This window comes from Pogoniulus pusillus, chromosome 2, assembly GCF_015220805.1.
Source record: "Pogoniulus pusillus isolate bPogPus1 chromosome 2, bPogPus1.pri, whole genome shotgun sequence".
Classification (NCBI taxonomy): domain Eukaryota; kingdom Metazoa; phylum Chordata; class Aves; order Piciformes; family Lybiidae; genus Pogoniulus; species Pogoniulus pusillus.
Genome location: NC_087265.1, coordinates 37736492 through 37754758, shown reverse-complemented (window position 1 = coordinate 37754758; position 18267 = coordinate 37736492). Strand labels below are relative to the sequence as shown.

The 18267-nt window shown below is 38.7% G+C and overlaps 1 protein-coding gene across 1 annotated transcript in view; it reads left to right on the top strand.

Annotated features, from left to right (window-relative positions):
- NBEAL1 (neurobeachin like 1) overlaps positions 1-18267 on the top strand; it is a 97120-nt gene that overhangs the window by 615 nt on the left and 78238 nt on the right. The window contains exon 2 of the mRNA XM_064161562.1: positions 29-299. Coding sequence (XP_064017632.1) covers positions 249-299 — 51 coding nt within the window. The 5' untranslated portion in view covers positions 29-248. The remainder of the gene's footprint in view (positions 1-28; positions 300-18267) is intronic.

The window sequence follows — 18267 nt, the reverse complement described above, 5'->3', positions numbered from 1 at the left end:
GCCTGAAGGGTTGTGTTTTCGCTTTCAGAGATCAAAACCGAAGCAGCGAAGAGCGGACATGCTTGACACTTGTCCGCAGCTTCTTGTGTTGTGCTGCGTTGTTTACCTGAAAAGGAGGCCCTGACACCCTGTCATTCTCATCGCTTATGGTACAACTCTAAAGCGAAAGCTGCGAAAACACCTGGGAGCTGAGCATGATCGGATCTTGAACAAAAGTAGCTGGTATCGGCAGAAAGGGAAGGGCAAGAATGGCATCCCGAGAGAGGCTCTATGAGCTTTGGATGCTTTACTGCAGTAAGGTAAGTATTTGGTGGTTGGTGGTACTTGTGTGTCATTTTCTTGTTTTCTTTGGAACTCAAGTATTTAAAATGTATCTGTAACGTTTTAAACACTTTCCCCTCCCCTTTTTTTCCCTTTCTTTTTTTCTTAGAAGTCTGGTAGACTTGTCTAGCTTCCGTAATGATAGAACTGCATTTCTTAGTGCAACCTCATCTCTTGGTTTGCTGTTCAGGTTGTGGGTTTTGTTGAAGTGTGAATTGCAGACTGTTTGTGGCTTAGTTAAGCATTTACTGTAGTTATGTCTTTTACCTATGGGAACATCTATTCACATAGTTATTTGTTTTATAAGGCCGTGGCAGTAAGATGTATTATATTAATTAAATTTGCCACTCTTTAGTATTTACCTTTATACTTACAGGTTTTCTGTGCAGCTCCACTTTCACTATATTAGTGAATACCTTCTTAAAGAGCAGATTTCTTAATTTACTTCTGAGTCTTACTTTGCCGCTTGTCATTACAACACATAAGTATGCTGTTAGTAATAATGACTTTCCTTAGCCTGGCAGGAATGCTATTAGAATACTGTGCTGTCTTCGTTTGCATTTTACAGTTGCTGCTCTGTATGTACATGAATTAGATTGCAGATTAAACAGATATTTGTAAAATAAAGAACATATTAACTTAGAAAAGACAGGAGTGGCCTGCTGCCATATAGGAACTTGGTGGCAGTGTATAGCTTTTGGTGATCTTATATTCTGGTTTTGGTTTTTTCCTTTTTGCAGACTCATGCTTCATAAGTATCAGTGTTTATTTAACTTTTCCAACCAGTGGAACATTAAGGACAAATGCTCTCTTGTTCTTCCCAGTTAATTTGTAGAGAAAGTCCTTCTCAACAGCATAGAATGAGAGATTTCAAGTGCAGACCATGTTAACAATGCAACTTTGTAAAGCGTTGAAGGAGGGTTATGCAAAGTCTTAATTGTAACTTTTCTTCATTTTTGTGTGTGAGTTCGTAATCTTAATGCTCTGTATGTAGTTAAAAATCAAACTAGCAAAACCATAGCAGCATGGTATGACTTCTTACTGCTGCACGTGAGTAATTGTTGTGTTGAAACATATCTGCACAGTCCTTTGCCTTTTAAACTACTCTAGTAATGCCAATGGCAGTAGGAAGTGAACTAGCACTGGAGGAGATGGATGTTTTGCCAGTGAGTTCATCAATGTGAGAACAAAGACACTTGGAACAGATTCCAAGAATCCAGGCTTTCCTCATCTTTGGGAAGCAGGGCTGCGAGATGAGCCATGCTCCGAATGTCTTTGTGTGGATGCTCTGTCTCTTTTCTCCCTAGTTCTTTTTAAAATTATTCTGTCAGTTTTATACCTTCCCCTGCTTTTTGCTTGAACTTTTAGTTCAGGTTGGATGCTTTCCATCTCTGCGTTGCCTGCACACTAGCAGGACGTTTGCAGTCTTTAGATCACTTACAAGATGTTCAGTTTCTTTATGGGAATGATACATACACCATTTATTCAGCTCTCAGGGGTGGAGGATGGATTATTAAAAAAAAAATTACTTTTTTTTCATACTCAGCCTTCATAACCTGTTGGTGATGTTTTCAGTATTATTTTTTTCCAGACCCATATATTGAGAGCATGATTAGGTGGTTCATAGGTTGAGAACTTATTCTTAAGTGGAAAAAAATATTTTTAAAGTATAGCTTGTTTTCAACATTTGAAGGCAACTAAAGTGGCTCCAAAAAAGAAGACTAAACTTTTACAAAAAGTGCTTGACACAAACCTGCTTTTTCTATCTCTCTTATCAGCTTGTTGAGGTTAAAATGATACCTCATTCTGCTTGAAGCAGGCATCCAGCATAACAGTGTTTTGTCTTCAGTTAAGTGGTGAAGAGCAACTGAGGAAGCTAGGTCTTAGGATGTACAATGGTGAAGCCTTACTGTAAACTAGATTGTTCAGTCATGTACTGAAAACATCTGTGCTTTGTTCTCCTTGGAACATCTATCACAATGGGAAGGTGGTAGTAATAAATAATCACTAGTGACAGGATATAGTAGTTTAGGGGAAAGTGTTTTTATATATACCCAGGACTGCTTATTGAAGCGTAGTACTATATTCTGTGTGTTGCACTGTCATGGCTTTGTTGTGGCTGACATGCTGGAAAGGAAAGCTTGGCAATTCCTCTGAACTACAGAAACTGCTGGAGTTGACAGTTGAGTAAGGTGGTAATTTATTGTGCCACGAATCCCAAATATTTGGCTTTAGATTTTGCAACCTTTTTAACTAAAGGAACAGTGAAACCCGTTACTTTTTTGTGTATGATGTTTCAGATTGTTGCTTATAATTAGCCTTGTCTGTCTTGCCTTTTTTAGATAATCAAGTCTTTCTTGATAGTATGTTAAATATAGCACCCTGTGCTGAAGCAGCAAGACTTCTCCTTGCTTTAAAATGATATACAATGCTGTATTACCATCTTACCCTCTACCCTGAGTCGTGGCTTTTGTTACTTGTGACCACTTGATGTATTTGGCAGTATCGGGTGTCCGATGAACAATTACGTTCGTGCAAAGCAACTTTAGGAAGGCATTCCTCTGTTTTCATTTCCCTTTGTGCTATTTAGAGATTGGAGATTTGGGCTGACATTAGCATGTAACTAGGACCTCTGTGGAAATGAAAAGTTGATTTTCAGTTGGTATGCATTTGGGTTTCATCTGGAAGTTTGTCATCTAAGAGCTGAGTTTGGGTTTGGGTTATATTTTTGTTTCTGCTCCCCTAAAACCTTCCTGTAGTGCAGTGTGTACGAGGGTGCAGGTAATGGTTTGCTGTCTAAGATACATGTGAAAGTAATGGGCACACATGATTTAGGATGCTTCAGCTGTTGCATGGAAGCAGTTTAAAAATTAATTGCATCACAGCATTGTATTACTGATAGTCTAAGATGTTCCTGCCTTGAATTATTTGTAGTTTGTCTGTGTTTTCATTTATTTGTTTACCTTTCTTTTTCTTTCTTTCCCATTTTTTTAAAAGATAATGTCAAACTTTCTGCAAAGAAAACATTGTTAAAGGTGTGACTTGTTGGCATGTTTTTCCATAATTTTCAGTTTTAAATGCCTTTTTTTCCCCTGTTCAATTCTTTGTTGATACATGCTGCTGTTATTCCCTTGAATATTGACACAAATGTAAGCTGCTGTCCTCATATCCCAATGTAGAAATGTGCACATTTTAAGACAATTGAATTATTTGTAAAATAGGAAACAGAGCTGTTTTCTGTAGAGAAATTTTTCTCCTGTAGGCTAGAAAGACAGTGGTAGTATCAGAAATATTCATTGTCACTCAGCGCCCTCAGTAACTTACATGGGAGCATGGAATGTTTCGTGTATAAGTGTGTATGCAGAAGATTCCTGAAAATGTGTTACTAACATAATTATACAGCAGGAGAAGAGCTCTTTTAGGTGAATTGAAGCAGTCTGGGAAAAGGGCATGCTTTCATGCATCCATGACTGAGGTAGTCTTTACCAGTTTTGCCTTGTAGCTTTAGACCAGCATGGCTGTGATCATATTACTTTTGCGATATTAGCTGATTCACATTGTCTTAGATGTTAATTATGTATTGGTATATAAAATAGATCTGTTGTTTCTAATCCTCTGAAGTAACTATTACTACAGGTTCAACTTGTAGAGGTCCAGCCTCTGTCTTACCTGTAAAACTTTAAGTGTGTTTCATTCTTTCCAGTTGTTCTGGTAGGTATTTCAGAGTCTTAGACATAAAACATGTCAGGATTTCTGGTGTTTTTTATTTTACTTAGAAAGTGATCAGATACTCTGTTGTGGGTAAAGAGATTGTTCTTTCCTATCTAAAAAAATAAATAGCCAATTGCTTTGGTGGGGGGTTTCAAAGTCATAAACACAGGCACTTAGATGCTGTATTACCTCAGGAAAATGTCATTTTTCATTGTATTGCAAGGATTCTGAGTGTTTTCTTACACTCTCTTTAGTAAAGCTCTGACTTAATTTAAACACTGCTGTTACTTTATACTTGATATAATAGTTTGAAGGGAAAGCCATGAGTCTGCTTTTCAGGCAGGTTCTAGCCTGTGCTTCACTTTTCAGAGGGAACATACAAGCTTGGTGTGAATACAGTAGGAACTCGAGTGTTACCAGTCCTAAAGGTAATCTGGCCTTTACTGTTGTAGAGAGCTGAGACAGACACATCACTTGCTGTGTTAAGAGCAGCAGGTTTGTACAAGGTATCTTACTATAGGGACTTTTCTTATGTTGTGCTGTTTTTGTGGTGGTATTTTGTTGTGCTTTGTTTTGTTTTTACAAAATCTGATTGCATTGAGATAGGTGTGTTGTAGTTTTCTCTCTGGCATAGTGAGGGGTATCTATAGATCATAGAATCATAGAATCAACCAGGTTGGAAGAGACCTCCAAGATCATCGAGTCCAATGCATCCCCCAGCCCTATCCAGTCAACTAGACTTCTTCTCATTTAATAATTTTAGCATAGAAAGAGCTGTGCTACTTTCTATAGAAGAGCATTGAAAGCTGGACAGAAAAAAAACCCTGTTACATATGATTTATGCATTACCCCAAAATTGTCCTGAAGTGGTTAAAATCCTGTTACTTTGAGTTATTTTTCCTCATCTGCTGTCCTTATAGTCTGTGTTACAGGAATCAGATGAAGACTAGAATGAGAAAATAAGTGGTCTTGGGAGAAACTGTGGTTTCTGTATGTTAGACAGGAGCAGACCACTGTGATGAGTGAAATGGTACAAACTGGTGTGCTAGCAGTGCTAGCTTTTCTGTAATTAAATGGCTGGCTTAACTATCAGAAGACTGTTGCAATGCAAATACATAGAAGCTGAAACTTTGCCATATTAATGTGCATGTAACTGGCTTGAGTTAAAGCTTTCATTAACATTACAAGGTCATGTAAGTGAATGCATACTCTGTGCTGTAAGTGAGAAGAGTTTCTGAAAGAGAGTATTTTCCATTCATTCCCTGTTCCCATGTCAACTTAATACTAACATAATGTGTAGAACTGAGAGAAAATTGTCCTTGAACTATGAGAATAAAGTTGTGTGTCTTTGTATCCTTTCAAGAATGTGCTCCCTGGGACGAATTTTGTTAGCCTTAACCACCTTGTGTTGGGCTGAAAAAAAGAGGGTGATCTTGATTGTCAAAAAAGCTGGCTTGGAATGAGAAGATAGCAGTTTTCTCAGTGTTGCTGAGCTGACCTACCAACTGCCTGTCACTGACAAAAAGGGATCTTGCTATATTGTCAGTGTCCCTTCAACTATCCTTTTTTGAAGTATTGCCTCCTGACTATATTTTATAGTTGAATCCCTCTATCATCTGCATCAAAAGATTATGGTATTTAATATGACGATCATGAAATGACAGCAACTGTGTACCTTCCAAAGAGCATTATGAAATTAGAAGGAATTGTTTATCAGTTTATATTAAACAGCATGAGGTGTTGCTTACAAGGATTTTTAACCCCTGTCCCTGTATAAAATTAGAGAGTATTTGTAAATAAACTAAAAAAAAAAAGGTGATGATTAAATCAGGTTTTAGACACAGCTATCATAGGGCTGCATAAAGCAGTGTAGTTGAATTGAATTGTTCACCTAAATCATGTCACAGCTGTATTTCTCAAAGAAATGTTGTTTTAGCAAAATTAGCTTAGTTGTGGTAAGAGACATGTAATATAATCTTTGATGTTAAACTGTAAGCCCCATGTGAAACACAGACCTTTGCATCCCAAATACAATTGCATCCCAACTGAGCTTGCACTTGTCTTCTTTCTTGCACAATTGCTGTTTTGTCAGCGATTCACATCAGTATATATTGCCTTTGTTACACTACATAAAGAAGTATTCAGCTTACAGCTAGATGAATGCTTGAGCAAACCAAATGTGCGGTAGAAGAAGTTTTTCATAAGTCTTTTTCATGTAAATTTGTGCCTTTGCTGAAAATAGTAAGTGAAGATTTATTGAACAATTGATGTGTAAAATATCATTACTGCAGATTGTTTTAAATATATCTCTGGATTCTGAGTGATATCACAAGTCACTTGTGGCCACGTATTGGTGAAAATACTTTTTTCTTCTGTCTTTATTTATGGGATGCTGAGCTGAGAATGGACATTGAATACCAAGAACAGTTGCTCTTCAATTCTGAATTTACTGTCTACTATTTAAAGACATGTCTCACAGTCAAAGAACAAACACAATTCCAATAGTTACAAATAGAGCACTTTTCCTATAAATAGTGTCTTTATATGAGACATTGGTCTCTTAACTTACAGTAGGCATTACCTTCTTTAATTGTGGGCTAGGGTGAACATGTTCTGATGGCTGTTCAGAGGTTCTGTAACAGAGAATGCAGACTTCAAGTTGAAACAAAATGGGATACATCTGTGCAGACAGATGTAATAAAACGATAACATTTGCAAGGCAATTATTTTAGTTCCTTATAGTTTTATAATCAGTATTGCATATATGTATATATCTATATACACACACACACGTGGTACTTTAAGATAAATAAGTGTCTGAGGTTTTTCCATGCTTTTGCTCTAAGATTCAGGGTTTTACTGGTGTTTAGCATGAGGTTGAAATTTCTACATGGAATTTCAGAGCTGTTTACAGAATTAGTGAGAAATATCCAGCTCTGAACATACCAACAAATGTATTTCAGCTCAAGCTTGTACTGAAATGAAAGAATCAAATGTCTCTTAAATGGAAGGATTTATCACAAAGATAAAGAACAAGCTTCTGTTTCTGTGTGTTGATATAATATTATGAGTTAATTTAATAAACACTGGGCTGTTATGTGATATCTCAGTTAATGCAGGTTTAATATGATCATCTGGCTCAGATCTGGGAATAACATGTGTCCTGATAAAAGAATATTGCAGAATCAACTACAATATGCAGTTATGTTTGTGCTGCAATACAGAAACAGCAGAAAGACTTGATAGCTGCCCATTGAACAGCATTGAAGCTTAATGCCCGAATCCAAATGCTGTCAGTAGATGCTGTTAAAATATTTACAGGCTTCAGAAAGGTTAAACAGCTGCGGTAGAAGAGAGAGGAACTTCTTTAATTACTATGCTTTTCTTGATGAAATACATATATATAGGAAGGAATTAGCTCCCCTAAACAAACAAACAAAACCAACTAAACATGTAAGGCATCAGCTTGGAGTTTCCAGTGACTTCATCCTACTAAGTTCTGTAGAAGATGGTTGTGATAGATGGAAGGTGGTTTTAAGTTACCTTACCAACTCCATCAATAAATGTTTGGCTGGTGTGTTCAGCTGTGTCTGTAATAACCCAAATGCAAAAAAAGTCTCAAAAGTAGCAGTGAGTACAGTGGCTCAGGTGTGACTGCATACGGGCCTATTTTTTTATCCATAAGACCTCGTGTGATTCATTGTACTGGATTGGTAAAGCTCTTTGCAATAAAGCAGCATATAGAGCATGGGGTGTTTATCACAGAAATCTGATCTCATTATCTACCTATGTTTATCTTTTAAAAACTACCAGCAGAAATGCAGTGGATACCAAACAGCAGTTGCACAAGTAACGCAAGTTCTGCTTTTCTCTAGTCTGCTGTTTTCTAGTCCTTCATTTCCCAATACCTTCAGTATATAGTTCACAAGGTTAATATAAGGTGTGGTTAGGCCAAGAAGACAAAAACAAATGGCTAAAGAAACAAAAACATTGCTTTAGTTAAATATGGTGTAAAATAATTATGTAACACTGACACAAATGCAGATTTCTTTTTGATAAGCTGCAACCAAGTTCTCTGCCTTTTCTTTATCTACTGAAACACTTAACAATACTTACCTGTTGATATGATGAAATAACAGGCTGATTGTTTTCTCTCTATTTTAAACTTTTATAGCCTCTTGCATCACACTTGTAAGTTAGAAACTTGATAGCAAAAGCTGGCTTTGTGTGTGTTGTTATTAAAACTGAGTCCTTTTCTCATGTAAAATGACAGCATAACTTAGTTTTTAAAGGAGTAAAGCATGAAACTCTAAAACATTGCTAAGATATGGTTTGAATTTTCATTGAATTTAGGCTTATCTTGACACTGTAGGCTTTTGATATCATGTTATTTTAGTTGCCTTTGAATTACTTGGGATGGTTCTTGTTCCCTTAAGCTTAAAATACAGCTTCCACCTTTTACTGCTGTTAGTTCATTGTGTCAACTTCAGTGGGAAAAAAAATGTTAATAGGCTGTAATATGTCACAGAATGGTAAACTCTTGATAAATGCCCTTGGCAGTGGACACTCAAAGACTGAAATGCTGCATGCCGGCTTATACGTGGAGCCTCCTGGTGATACTTTCTCTCAAATAGGAAGACATTAAAATCTGAGTTCAGATGAAGTAGATACATCCCATGGATGGTATCAGTCACATGCCAGTCTGAAGCTACAAAGCTGTAATTGTGTTGCCGTTCAAAAACAACAACAAAAAAGAGCATGAGAATGAAAAATAAAAGCTTTCCCTCCATTAGTAAGAAATCTTTCATTCTTTTTCCCTACTTTTGTTGAGGGTCAGAAGTAGAAGGAAAATGAATAAAACTAAAGTAATTTTTTTTTTAAACCTAAGACATTAGTGGAAGATGAAAATTATTTTTCTTGTTTTGAAAAGAGAATAAATGTATTCACTTGTCTTCTAATGTTTGTAACCCAAATTATGTTGTGGCTGACTGCTGTAGGTTTATTTTGGTGTAAGTCCATATGCCGAATGGAATTTTTAAACTTGTCCCCAAAGAGTTGTTTCTGTTATGATTCACTGTAATTCCCATTTATAAAAGACAACACACACCTCCTTTTAATTCTAAAAATGGAAAAATGCTTGTGCAAATTTGAAAAAAGGAGGGGTTTTTATTACTTGCCAAGAGCCTTACTTCTTTTGGATCAACAGCTCATTCAAAAATCTGTGTTGTGATTAAAGTGAAAAGTTGTGCCCAAAGTTATGCATGTATTTGGCAAATCACTCTCTGGGAAGAACTTCCTCCTAACATCCAGTCTGTACTTCCCCTGGCACAACTTAAGTCTGCGTCCCCTTGTTCTATTGGTGGTTGCCTGAGAAAAGAGACCAACCCCCACCTGGCTACAGCCTCCCTTCAGATAGTTGTAGACAGCAAAGAGGTCACCCCTGAGCCTCCTCTTCTCCAGGCTAAACAACCCCAGCTGCCTCAGCCTCTCCTCATCGGGTTTGTGTTCCAGGCCCCTCACCAGCGTTGTCGCCCTTCTCTGGACACGTTCCAGCACCTCAACATCTCTCTTGAATTGAGTGGCCTGGGGACGTAATGATAATTAGAATTGACTGAGTTTATCAAGGCAATTTAGACACTTTAGAGTGGTTTGTTATTAGGTCTTTTACTAATTCTAACAAGCATTGCTGTTTTAACAAAGTTTTTCAGGTTTTATTTTGGCATTTTACAGATTTGAAAGGTTCACAAGAAGCATAAGCACTTTGACATGTTTTAGAATAAAGGCTGCTAGGAGATCTCATGCTAAAAATGTTGCCTTTTATGTCTGAAAACAAGAAGAGGAAAATGCTCCCTTAAAACAAACCTTCTAATCACCCAATAAAAAGTTTATTTCAAACAGTGTTGAGAAGTATTCTGCAGTTCTGCATTATACAGACTGCTTCAGTTAGTTATAAGACTATTAAACTCATCAGTTATCTAGAGGTAGTGTTTCATGTTTAATTTCCAACCGTTACATTTTGTAGATCTAATTTGGCCCTAACACCAAGGGATTGTTCTTATTTTAAGTGTAATGCTTGGGGATGAAGGATTAGCTGCCATAATACCAGTGCCAGGGTGATTTTATGGTAGCACTTCTAAGCTGAAATCCACTTTGAAGGTTGACTGACTGCTATGCACAGTAGTCTGACCAGGCTGGCCATTTGATAACTGCATGTTAAATTTAACGACTTCAAACAACTGTCTTGTCAAACAAGTCAGACTTGTCTGACAGTTGGACTCTGAACTGCCCTGTAGGGAATTTTTGCTTTTAGAGCATGGAATGTAACACTGCAAATAGCCTCGGGTGGATCCAGCTTTTGTTTTTAGCAACTAATACTTCCTGCAAATAGCTATAAAAATTGTACTGAGCTTTGCCCTTCCAGTTGTGTCTGTTTGCTTTAAGCCTTAGATGACGTGGGAGCTACTGTTAAATCTAAAAGCAACCCTTCTATAAATACATTAATAGTGCCAATTGGAAACCTTGGCTAAATTTGCCTGTATCTCACAAGTGTGGGTCTGAAGACTTTCAATGGGAGGACGTTAATGCCAGTGTTGTGTTGTCATTTAACTTAGAGTAAGATGCAAGAGTTCAGTTCTGCCTGCTTTGTTAGAAATATAAAAAAAGTCATTACTAGTGCAGGAAAATTCTTAAGATCTGTGATGGTTAGGGTGTTGTTCTCCCTCCCCCTTCTTCCCCCCGACTTTAGAAATCACCCAGACTAGGCTCAGCCGGCTCTGGAAATATGAATGAAGCTTATATTTACAGCTAGCACAATACACAAGCAGATATTTACAGTATATACAGTTATATACAGAAATATACAAGGTAAAAGGTAATACAGAAACACAACTTCCCTCCCAGAAACCTGAGTCCCCAGGAGGGGCTCTCAACCACCCCTTCACCTTCCCCCTAACCCTCTCAACCTTAACCCAGTCCCAAGGAAGAATAGAGGTTCAGCCAGGGGGTTAGGAAGCAAACTGGATTAGTCCGAAATGGAGAGTGAGGTTAGAGAGTAAGATGTAGTTCAGCCAGCAGCCCAAGCTAGAGTGATGCCGAGTGTGTTATCTATGTTTTGACTTGTGTTTTTATACATCTCAGTAAGCCTATGAGGGAAGTAGACATCACCATTATTTTCCTTTCACAGCCTGTAATCTGGTTCTGCTCACCAAAACACTCTATCCTGCTTCAAACTAGCACAGATCGAGCAAGCTTTTGCCCCTCTGCTCCATGGGAGGTTTCTGTCCTCCCTGAGCTCGCCTTAGGACACCTGGGTTATGCTGTGACAGGTGTACTGCCCCAGCCAAACTCCCCACCTGTCTCTGTCCCTGGAGCAGGTCATGCCCAGCATTAGTGGGTGAACAATCAAATGCTTGGTGAATTCTGCTTCACAATGATAGGAAGAGCTGACATCGAGTGACCAAAAAAGTGACATTGCTATGAATGCTTGGCTGCCACAAACCAGTTATCCCTGTGGTAACTTTTCTGACACCTGCTTAAAACTCCAAAAGCCAGAGGGATCGTGAGGCCCTGCTTTCAGAGTCTGTATCTGTACTGAAAATCAAGATCTTGACGACTGTCTTCATAGGCAAAGCAGTTACTGAAAAAAACCTAACTGCATTAGAACGTTTCTTTGTCGTTCATTTCATCACTCTTCATGAGTAGAGGAACCTTTTGTGATTCTAGATAATTTAACATAGCAAAGACAAAAAGCTTCTCCTCAAGTTAGTGTAGGTTTTGGATATGGTTCTTTTCTTTTTTTGCTTCATTTCCTTAGGGAATGTCATATCTGTCAGATAGAATCATAGAATCATAGAATCAACCAGGTTGTAAGAGACCTCCAAGATCATCCAGTCCAACCTAGCACCCAGCCCTAGCCAGTCAACCAGACCATGGCACCAAGTGCCTCAGCCAGGCTTTTCTTGAAGACCCCCAGGGATGGTGCCTCCACCACCTCCCTGGGCAGCCCATTCCAATGCCAATCACTCTCTCTGTGAAGAACTTCCTCCTAATATCCAGCCTATACTTCCCCCGGCACAACTTGAGACTGTGTCCCCTTGTTCTGTTGCTGGTTGCCTGGAAGAAGAGACCAACCCCCACCTGGCTACAACCTCCCTTCAGGTAGTTGTAGACAGCAAAGAGGTCACCCCTGAGCCCCAGGCTAAGCAACCCCAGCTCCTTCAGCCTCTCCTCATAGGGTTTGTGTTCCAGGCCCTTCACCAGCTTTGTCACCCTTCTCTGGACATGTTCCAACACTTCAGCATCTCTTGAATTGAGGGGCCCAGAACTGGACACAATACTCAAGGTGTGGCCTGACCAGTGCTGAGTGCAGACCTGCTGTTGGCTTAATTTCGCTGTTGTTAAGCGCTGAAGTTGGTGTTAGCATTGAGAACTTGTTCCCCAGTTCTGCCAAGTCTAAGGATGGACTAGCTTGACTTAAAACCAGCAAACAAAAAGCCCCCCAGCCCCTCACTCCCCAAGCTGTTAAATTGTTCGACTTTGTGGGTAACTTGCTAATTGTCTGCCAGTGTTTAGCTATAGTGTTGCTTACCATACTGTAGACAAGTAGGGTGGTTTTATTTTGCCCCTTCCCTGCCCTTTCTCCTTCCCCTCCCCCTCTTCCCTCCCTCCATTATTGGTAAAGAGAAAATACCTACTCTGCTCTTCATGTTTTATGGAATTGTAAGTTTTGTTTTCTTTTGCTGTACGGGGTTTAGTTTATTTGATCTCTGTTGTGGTTGTGTTGTTTTCCTAAGGTTCTTTCTTTGTTCAGTCTTTCTTGGTTTATTTGGGTTGGTTTTAGGTGCCCGTTAGAAACACAGTATCAGTATCACAGTATCATCAGGGTTGGAAGAGACCTCACAGATCATCAAGTCCAACCCTTTACCACAGAGCTCAAGGCCAGACCATGGCACCAAGTGCCACGTCCAATCCTGCCTTGAACAGCTCCAGGGACGGCGACTCCACCACCTCCCCGGGCAGCCCATTCCAGTGTCCAATGACTCTCTCAGTGAAGAACTTTCTCCTCACCTCAAGCCTAAATTTCCCCTGGCACAGCCTGAGGCTGTGTCCTCTTGTTCTGGTGCTGGCCACCTGAGAGAAGAGAGCAACCTCCTCCTGGCCACAACCTCCCCTCAGGTAGTTGTAGACAGCAATAAGGTCACCCCTGAGCCTCCTCTTCTCCAGGCTAACCAATCCCAGCTCCCTCAGCCTCTCCTCGTAGGGCTGTGCTCGAGGCCTCTCACCAGCCTCGTCGCCCTTCTCTGGACACGCCCAAGCATCTCAATGTCCCTCCTAAACTGGGGGGCCCAGAACTGAGCACACTATAGTGCTCAGGCCTGGTAGTCTTTCTTTTAAAGTGTAAAGAGCTATGACATTTGTTACTATGCTGGGAGCATCGTATAGAAATGGAGGCCTGCAGGGCTGTCATGTTTGCTTTGCCAATTAGGGTTTTTTTTTGGTTGCTATGTTTTTAAAAAGAAAACTAGAAATATTTAAGGAAGGGAAAGAACAAAGAAGTGTTTTAATTTCCAGGTGCTCTGAGCTACGTTTGACTTACTAGGTTTAAAATGTTGTGGTTGGTGGTTTTTTTGGTTGTTTTTATTGTTTTCATTACTGCAGGTGAAGGACTAATTGTTGCTCTAGCAGTTTCACAGGCTTTCATTATGATACGTTGAGCTAGGAAGCCTAAGCTTAAGCTCTGCAGACTTGTGGCTATCAACTAATGCACTTTTAACCTTTTATTGGTTTTTTGGTTTTATTTGCACATATCCTTACAATGAGATCCTTAAGATAGCCTAATGGTTTCAGTTTATTACTGTGAGGAGAAATGGCTAATTCAAGGTGAATGTTTAGCTTCTTGCAGTGTCGAGGTACAGAGGCATTCTCTTTTAGAAATATTAAGTTTCTACATACAAATTATTACTCAAGTAAGATACTGAGATTTGTCTTGCAGAAAACCTAGCTAAGTTTCAGATAAATGAATGAAGTGCTTTGGCTTGTGACAGGAAGCTGCAAGATTTTGAAAACCAGTGTTTTCTTAGCTTGTGATGATTAGAAAATTGTAACTGGTGAAAGGTATTTTATTACCATCTACAGCTTCTTTCTGCTTTTATTGCTGTGGTATGGATTAAAAAATTCCTTCTGAATTTCTTGTTGGTCTCAGGGTACATCTGCAGAGAGTTTGTGGCAAGAATGGGAAAAATACCAATCTAAACTTGGCTTATCCTGGTTTGGCCTTGCAGTGAGTTACCAAAGCATATGTTGTTTTGCAAGCAGTGTTTTAAAAACATGGTGCATCTTCAACCAGCACCATAGGAAACTATTTGGATTTGCTGAGATACAGCCTCCAGCTACCTGTCTACAGAATGACAGCAGAAGAGTAATGATGAAGGTGGGGAAAAAGAGAATTGTATTATTTTGAAGCTAGCTGGGATATTTTGGTGAGAAGAATCAGATTGTAGGATGTGAAAAGGAAACAATAGTGATGTCTACTTCACTCATAGGCTTGCTGAGATGTATAAAACCAAGAACACAAACATAGGTAACTTTGACTGCTTCCATTCTCTCTTTAACCTGCTGTCTGTGTAACTAATCCATCTGCTTGGGTGATTTTCTTAAGTGTGTGTATGGGGGGGTAACACCTAAACCATCACAAAAATATATATATTTTTTTTTTACTAGTACCAAGACTTCTTAGTATGTAAAGTGATTTGTTGTGGTCTGGCTAAGTTACACTTCTTTCTTGCAGATATAATGGAGTAGCTAACAATTTATGGTGAGTCAGTTGGAGACGAGGTTGCAGTTCAGTGATTTGTTGCTCTTGGTATCAACACAGATCTGAAGTATTGCCATACCCACAGGATGCAATCTTGTGCCATGTGGTACCCAGGTATTTGTCAGATTGCAGCATATACCAGCTTGAAAAGTTAATATGGCATTGAAGAACATCAATATATTCACATTAAAATTTAAGTCAATATGAATTCTGCTGTAAATGCAGTTTACCACTTCTGTCATGAGAAAATAGAGGGTACCTGAAGAGAGGATAAGAAAAGAACTTAACATAAATAATTTCTAAAATCTAATTAATTTAAAACTTCATATCAAATGGCAACAACTGACCTCCAAAAAAAGTTCATTTCAAGATAAAGATGCTGGCCAGGATAATTGCAGTGTGTGTTGTGCACAGAAAGCAGCTCATATCCGTTACTACTGTTTGATTTTATTACGAAATTAGATTTTTAAACCAATATAAAAAGACTTTTTTTTTCTCCTAAACTATCATGTTTCTGGTCTGAGGAAATATAAGATGCATTCGAAGTGTAAGCTGGCCTTCAGTACTGTCTACAACTACCTGAAGGGGCATTGTAGCCAGGTGGGGGGTGGCCTCTTCTCCCAGGCAACCAGCAATAGAACAAGGGGACACAGTCTCAAGTTGTGCCAGGGTAGGTATAGGCTGGATATTAGGAAGAAGTTCTTCACAGAGAGAGTGATTGGCATTGGAATGGGCTGCCCAGGGAGGTGGTGGAGGCACCATCCCTGGGGGTCTTCAAGAAAAGCCTGGCTGAGGCACTTAGTGCCATGGTCTGGTTGACTGGCTAGGGCTGGGTGCTAGGTTGGACTGGATGATCTTGGAGGTCTCTTCCAACCTGGTTTATTCTATGATTCTATGTATTTAGCTGTGTTTTAGGAATGGTCATTTTTGTGTGCTTTGCCCTGGATAAAATGTATTATTTTAAGTTTCTGAAAACTGCTTCTGTAAGGATTAGATTTCTTGTAGCTTTCAACAGGTGACTGGTGCATGGTCTGGACTGTTTGCTATAAATAATGTAAAAGAAAAACCTGTACCAGATTCCAAGTTTGAAAATTGTTTTTAACTTCTAATATTATTGAAATAGCCTACATGTCCTACTTTGTAGCAAAACTCTTAAATATTGAGTCACTTTTTTCCTAGTAGGATGTGCTGCTGCTTTGTAAGTCTTATTTTTCATTTGTTTCTGGAAAGGTGTCATGCTTTTATTGGCCATTTTGCAATAGAGGTTTATTTCTCACTGTTTCTAATGTTGCTAAGTGATCTCATTTACCTTTCTGCCTTGATTTTTTTGTGAGGACCCCCCCCCCACCCCAACCCCCAAGTTGTGTTGAGTTAGTGCTGTTGCCTGGATAGAAATGTTTAGGTTTGACTCAGAATAAGTCAACTATTGCATAAGCTCTTTTCTGCTAGCACAGACTAGTAGTGTTACCTGGTATTTTGATAAAAAAGCTGCTCATTTTAATATTTGGGTTTATTCATAACTAATTGACTGGCAGAGGATTGAGGTAGGAAGGAGCTGCATTAATGTGCCACAGGTAAAGATCACACAGTACTGCAGTTTGTATGAGAAGTGGAAGGAGTTCTAGTGACGATGTGAATTGAGAAGTATGTGCACTGCAGGTAAGCAAAAACTTGAGGCCGTTTATAACATCTGTGGCCTGTCCTTGTCATCTACATCATTACTGTTTCTTGCTTATTTTGTCTGCCAGTGTTCTCTTTTACTGCTAGTCTGCCCTGATAGGATGCCAGAGGCATTACAGTTTCAGGATCAGGAGGTTTAATTTAATCTTAATCTTGAAGCTGATTTAGACTATATCATTTAAAAAGAGCAAGCAAACATTTAATCTAATTTTGTCTTTTGACCTCCCTTTCCCCTTCTTTCATCCATCACGTTTTGTTGAAGCAAGTCAGATAATGATGTTATTTGCGTAGCTTCCTTCATGGTGCATGTTCAAGATAAACTGAATTTTCTTAACAAAAGTTTACTGTCAACAGCTAGTGATGTGCCTCAGCTGTGTCAATCAATGATTTTAGTTTTGGAATATGAATAAAATCAGTGTAGTAGATCATGTTCTGTTTCAAGGAGAACTTGCTCATGCGAAGAAAACACAAAACAGTTTGTTCAGCATGAACAAAAGTCATATAAATTCAGTTTTTGCTAATGTATGGGCATTATCATTAGGGAGGTGGACATAAGGGTATGCAGAGTTTCTGTTGGTGTTGTACTGTTTGAAGATAACATCTCTTCTACATCTAGCTTGTTCTTGTAGGGTATTAGGAAGTCTTGTCCATTGTTTTGTTTGGTCTTCAAGGTGTTTGATCTCTGAAGCTGAGATTTGTATTCTATATTTAACTGGCTGAGATAATTTGTTATTCTTTGTAGTTTAAAGTAGTCTCTTGGAAATCTTGAACTTATTCTTTATCTCAACAGATTACTTCATTCTGTGTGTTGCTATTTCATTTTGAGGACAATTAATGTGCGTGTGTATGTGCGTTCAAGGTAACTGGTGTTCAGTGCATATGAAACATGAGGCCAAGGCTTCACTACACTTGCAGGACAGAATACATTTTGGACAATTTTTTAATAGAGAAAGAAAGGGAATAATAACTTAAAACCATTAAAAGTGGAATAAATGCAGAGGCAAGGAAGGGAAATGTTTTGAAGGAGGGAGAGAATAGGAATGATGTGGAAGAAGAGGAAATAAGACAATAATGTATTAAAATGAAGAAGAAAATGCAGTAAAGCAAATATTCAGACAAGATATGTATCTAGCTGAAGGTTTTATTTGACACCTGTTGTCATAGGATCTGAACACATTTCATATATAATTAATAGTGGTAGTGGAGTAAATTGTATCTGGATGTTTCTGACACTTCTTGCTTGAATTAGAGGAGTCTGGATTTGCATTTATATGCTAGAGATTTTGTTGTGGTTTTTTTTTTTCCATGAGGGAGGCTCTTTTGTAAGTATCTATTTTGCATTGACAGGACTCTCTCTTTGTTGGCAACTGGCTTTTACATTGAATGCTATGTTAGAGTTACAGATTGCTCCTTGGTTTTAACATTGCAGGGAAGTAAACTGGTTTTTTTTGGCACAGCTGTGGTAATAGAAAAGCAACAAGCAAGAAAGAAGAGATACAGACAATGAAAAAGAGGAAGATGAAGAAAAAAGTTTAGAACTTTTGCAGAGTTTTGTAAACTATGAAGTAGATTTAGAAATCACACACTATTTTTGAAAATAACTTTATAATGCTTGCCTAAGGTATTTAAATTGTGTAACACAGAATGTGGGACTGCATGGATGTATATTAATGGACATGACCATACAGACCTTGTGGAGAAATATGTTAGCTATGGCCTGGCAGCTTAAATTCTAGGATGAG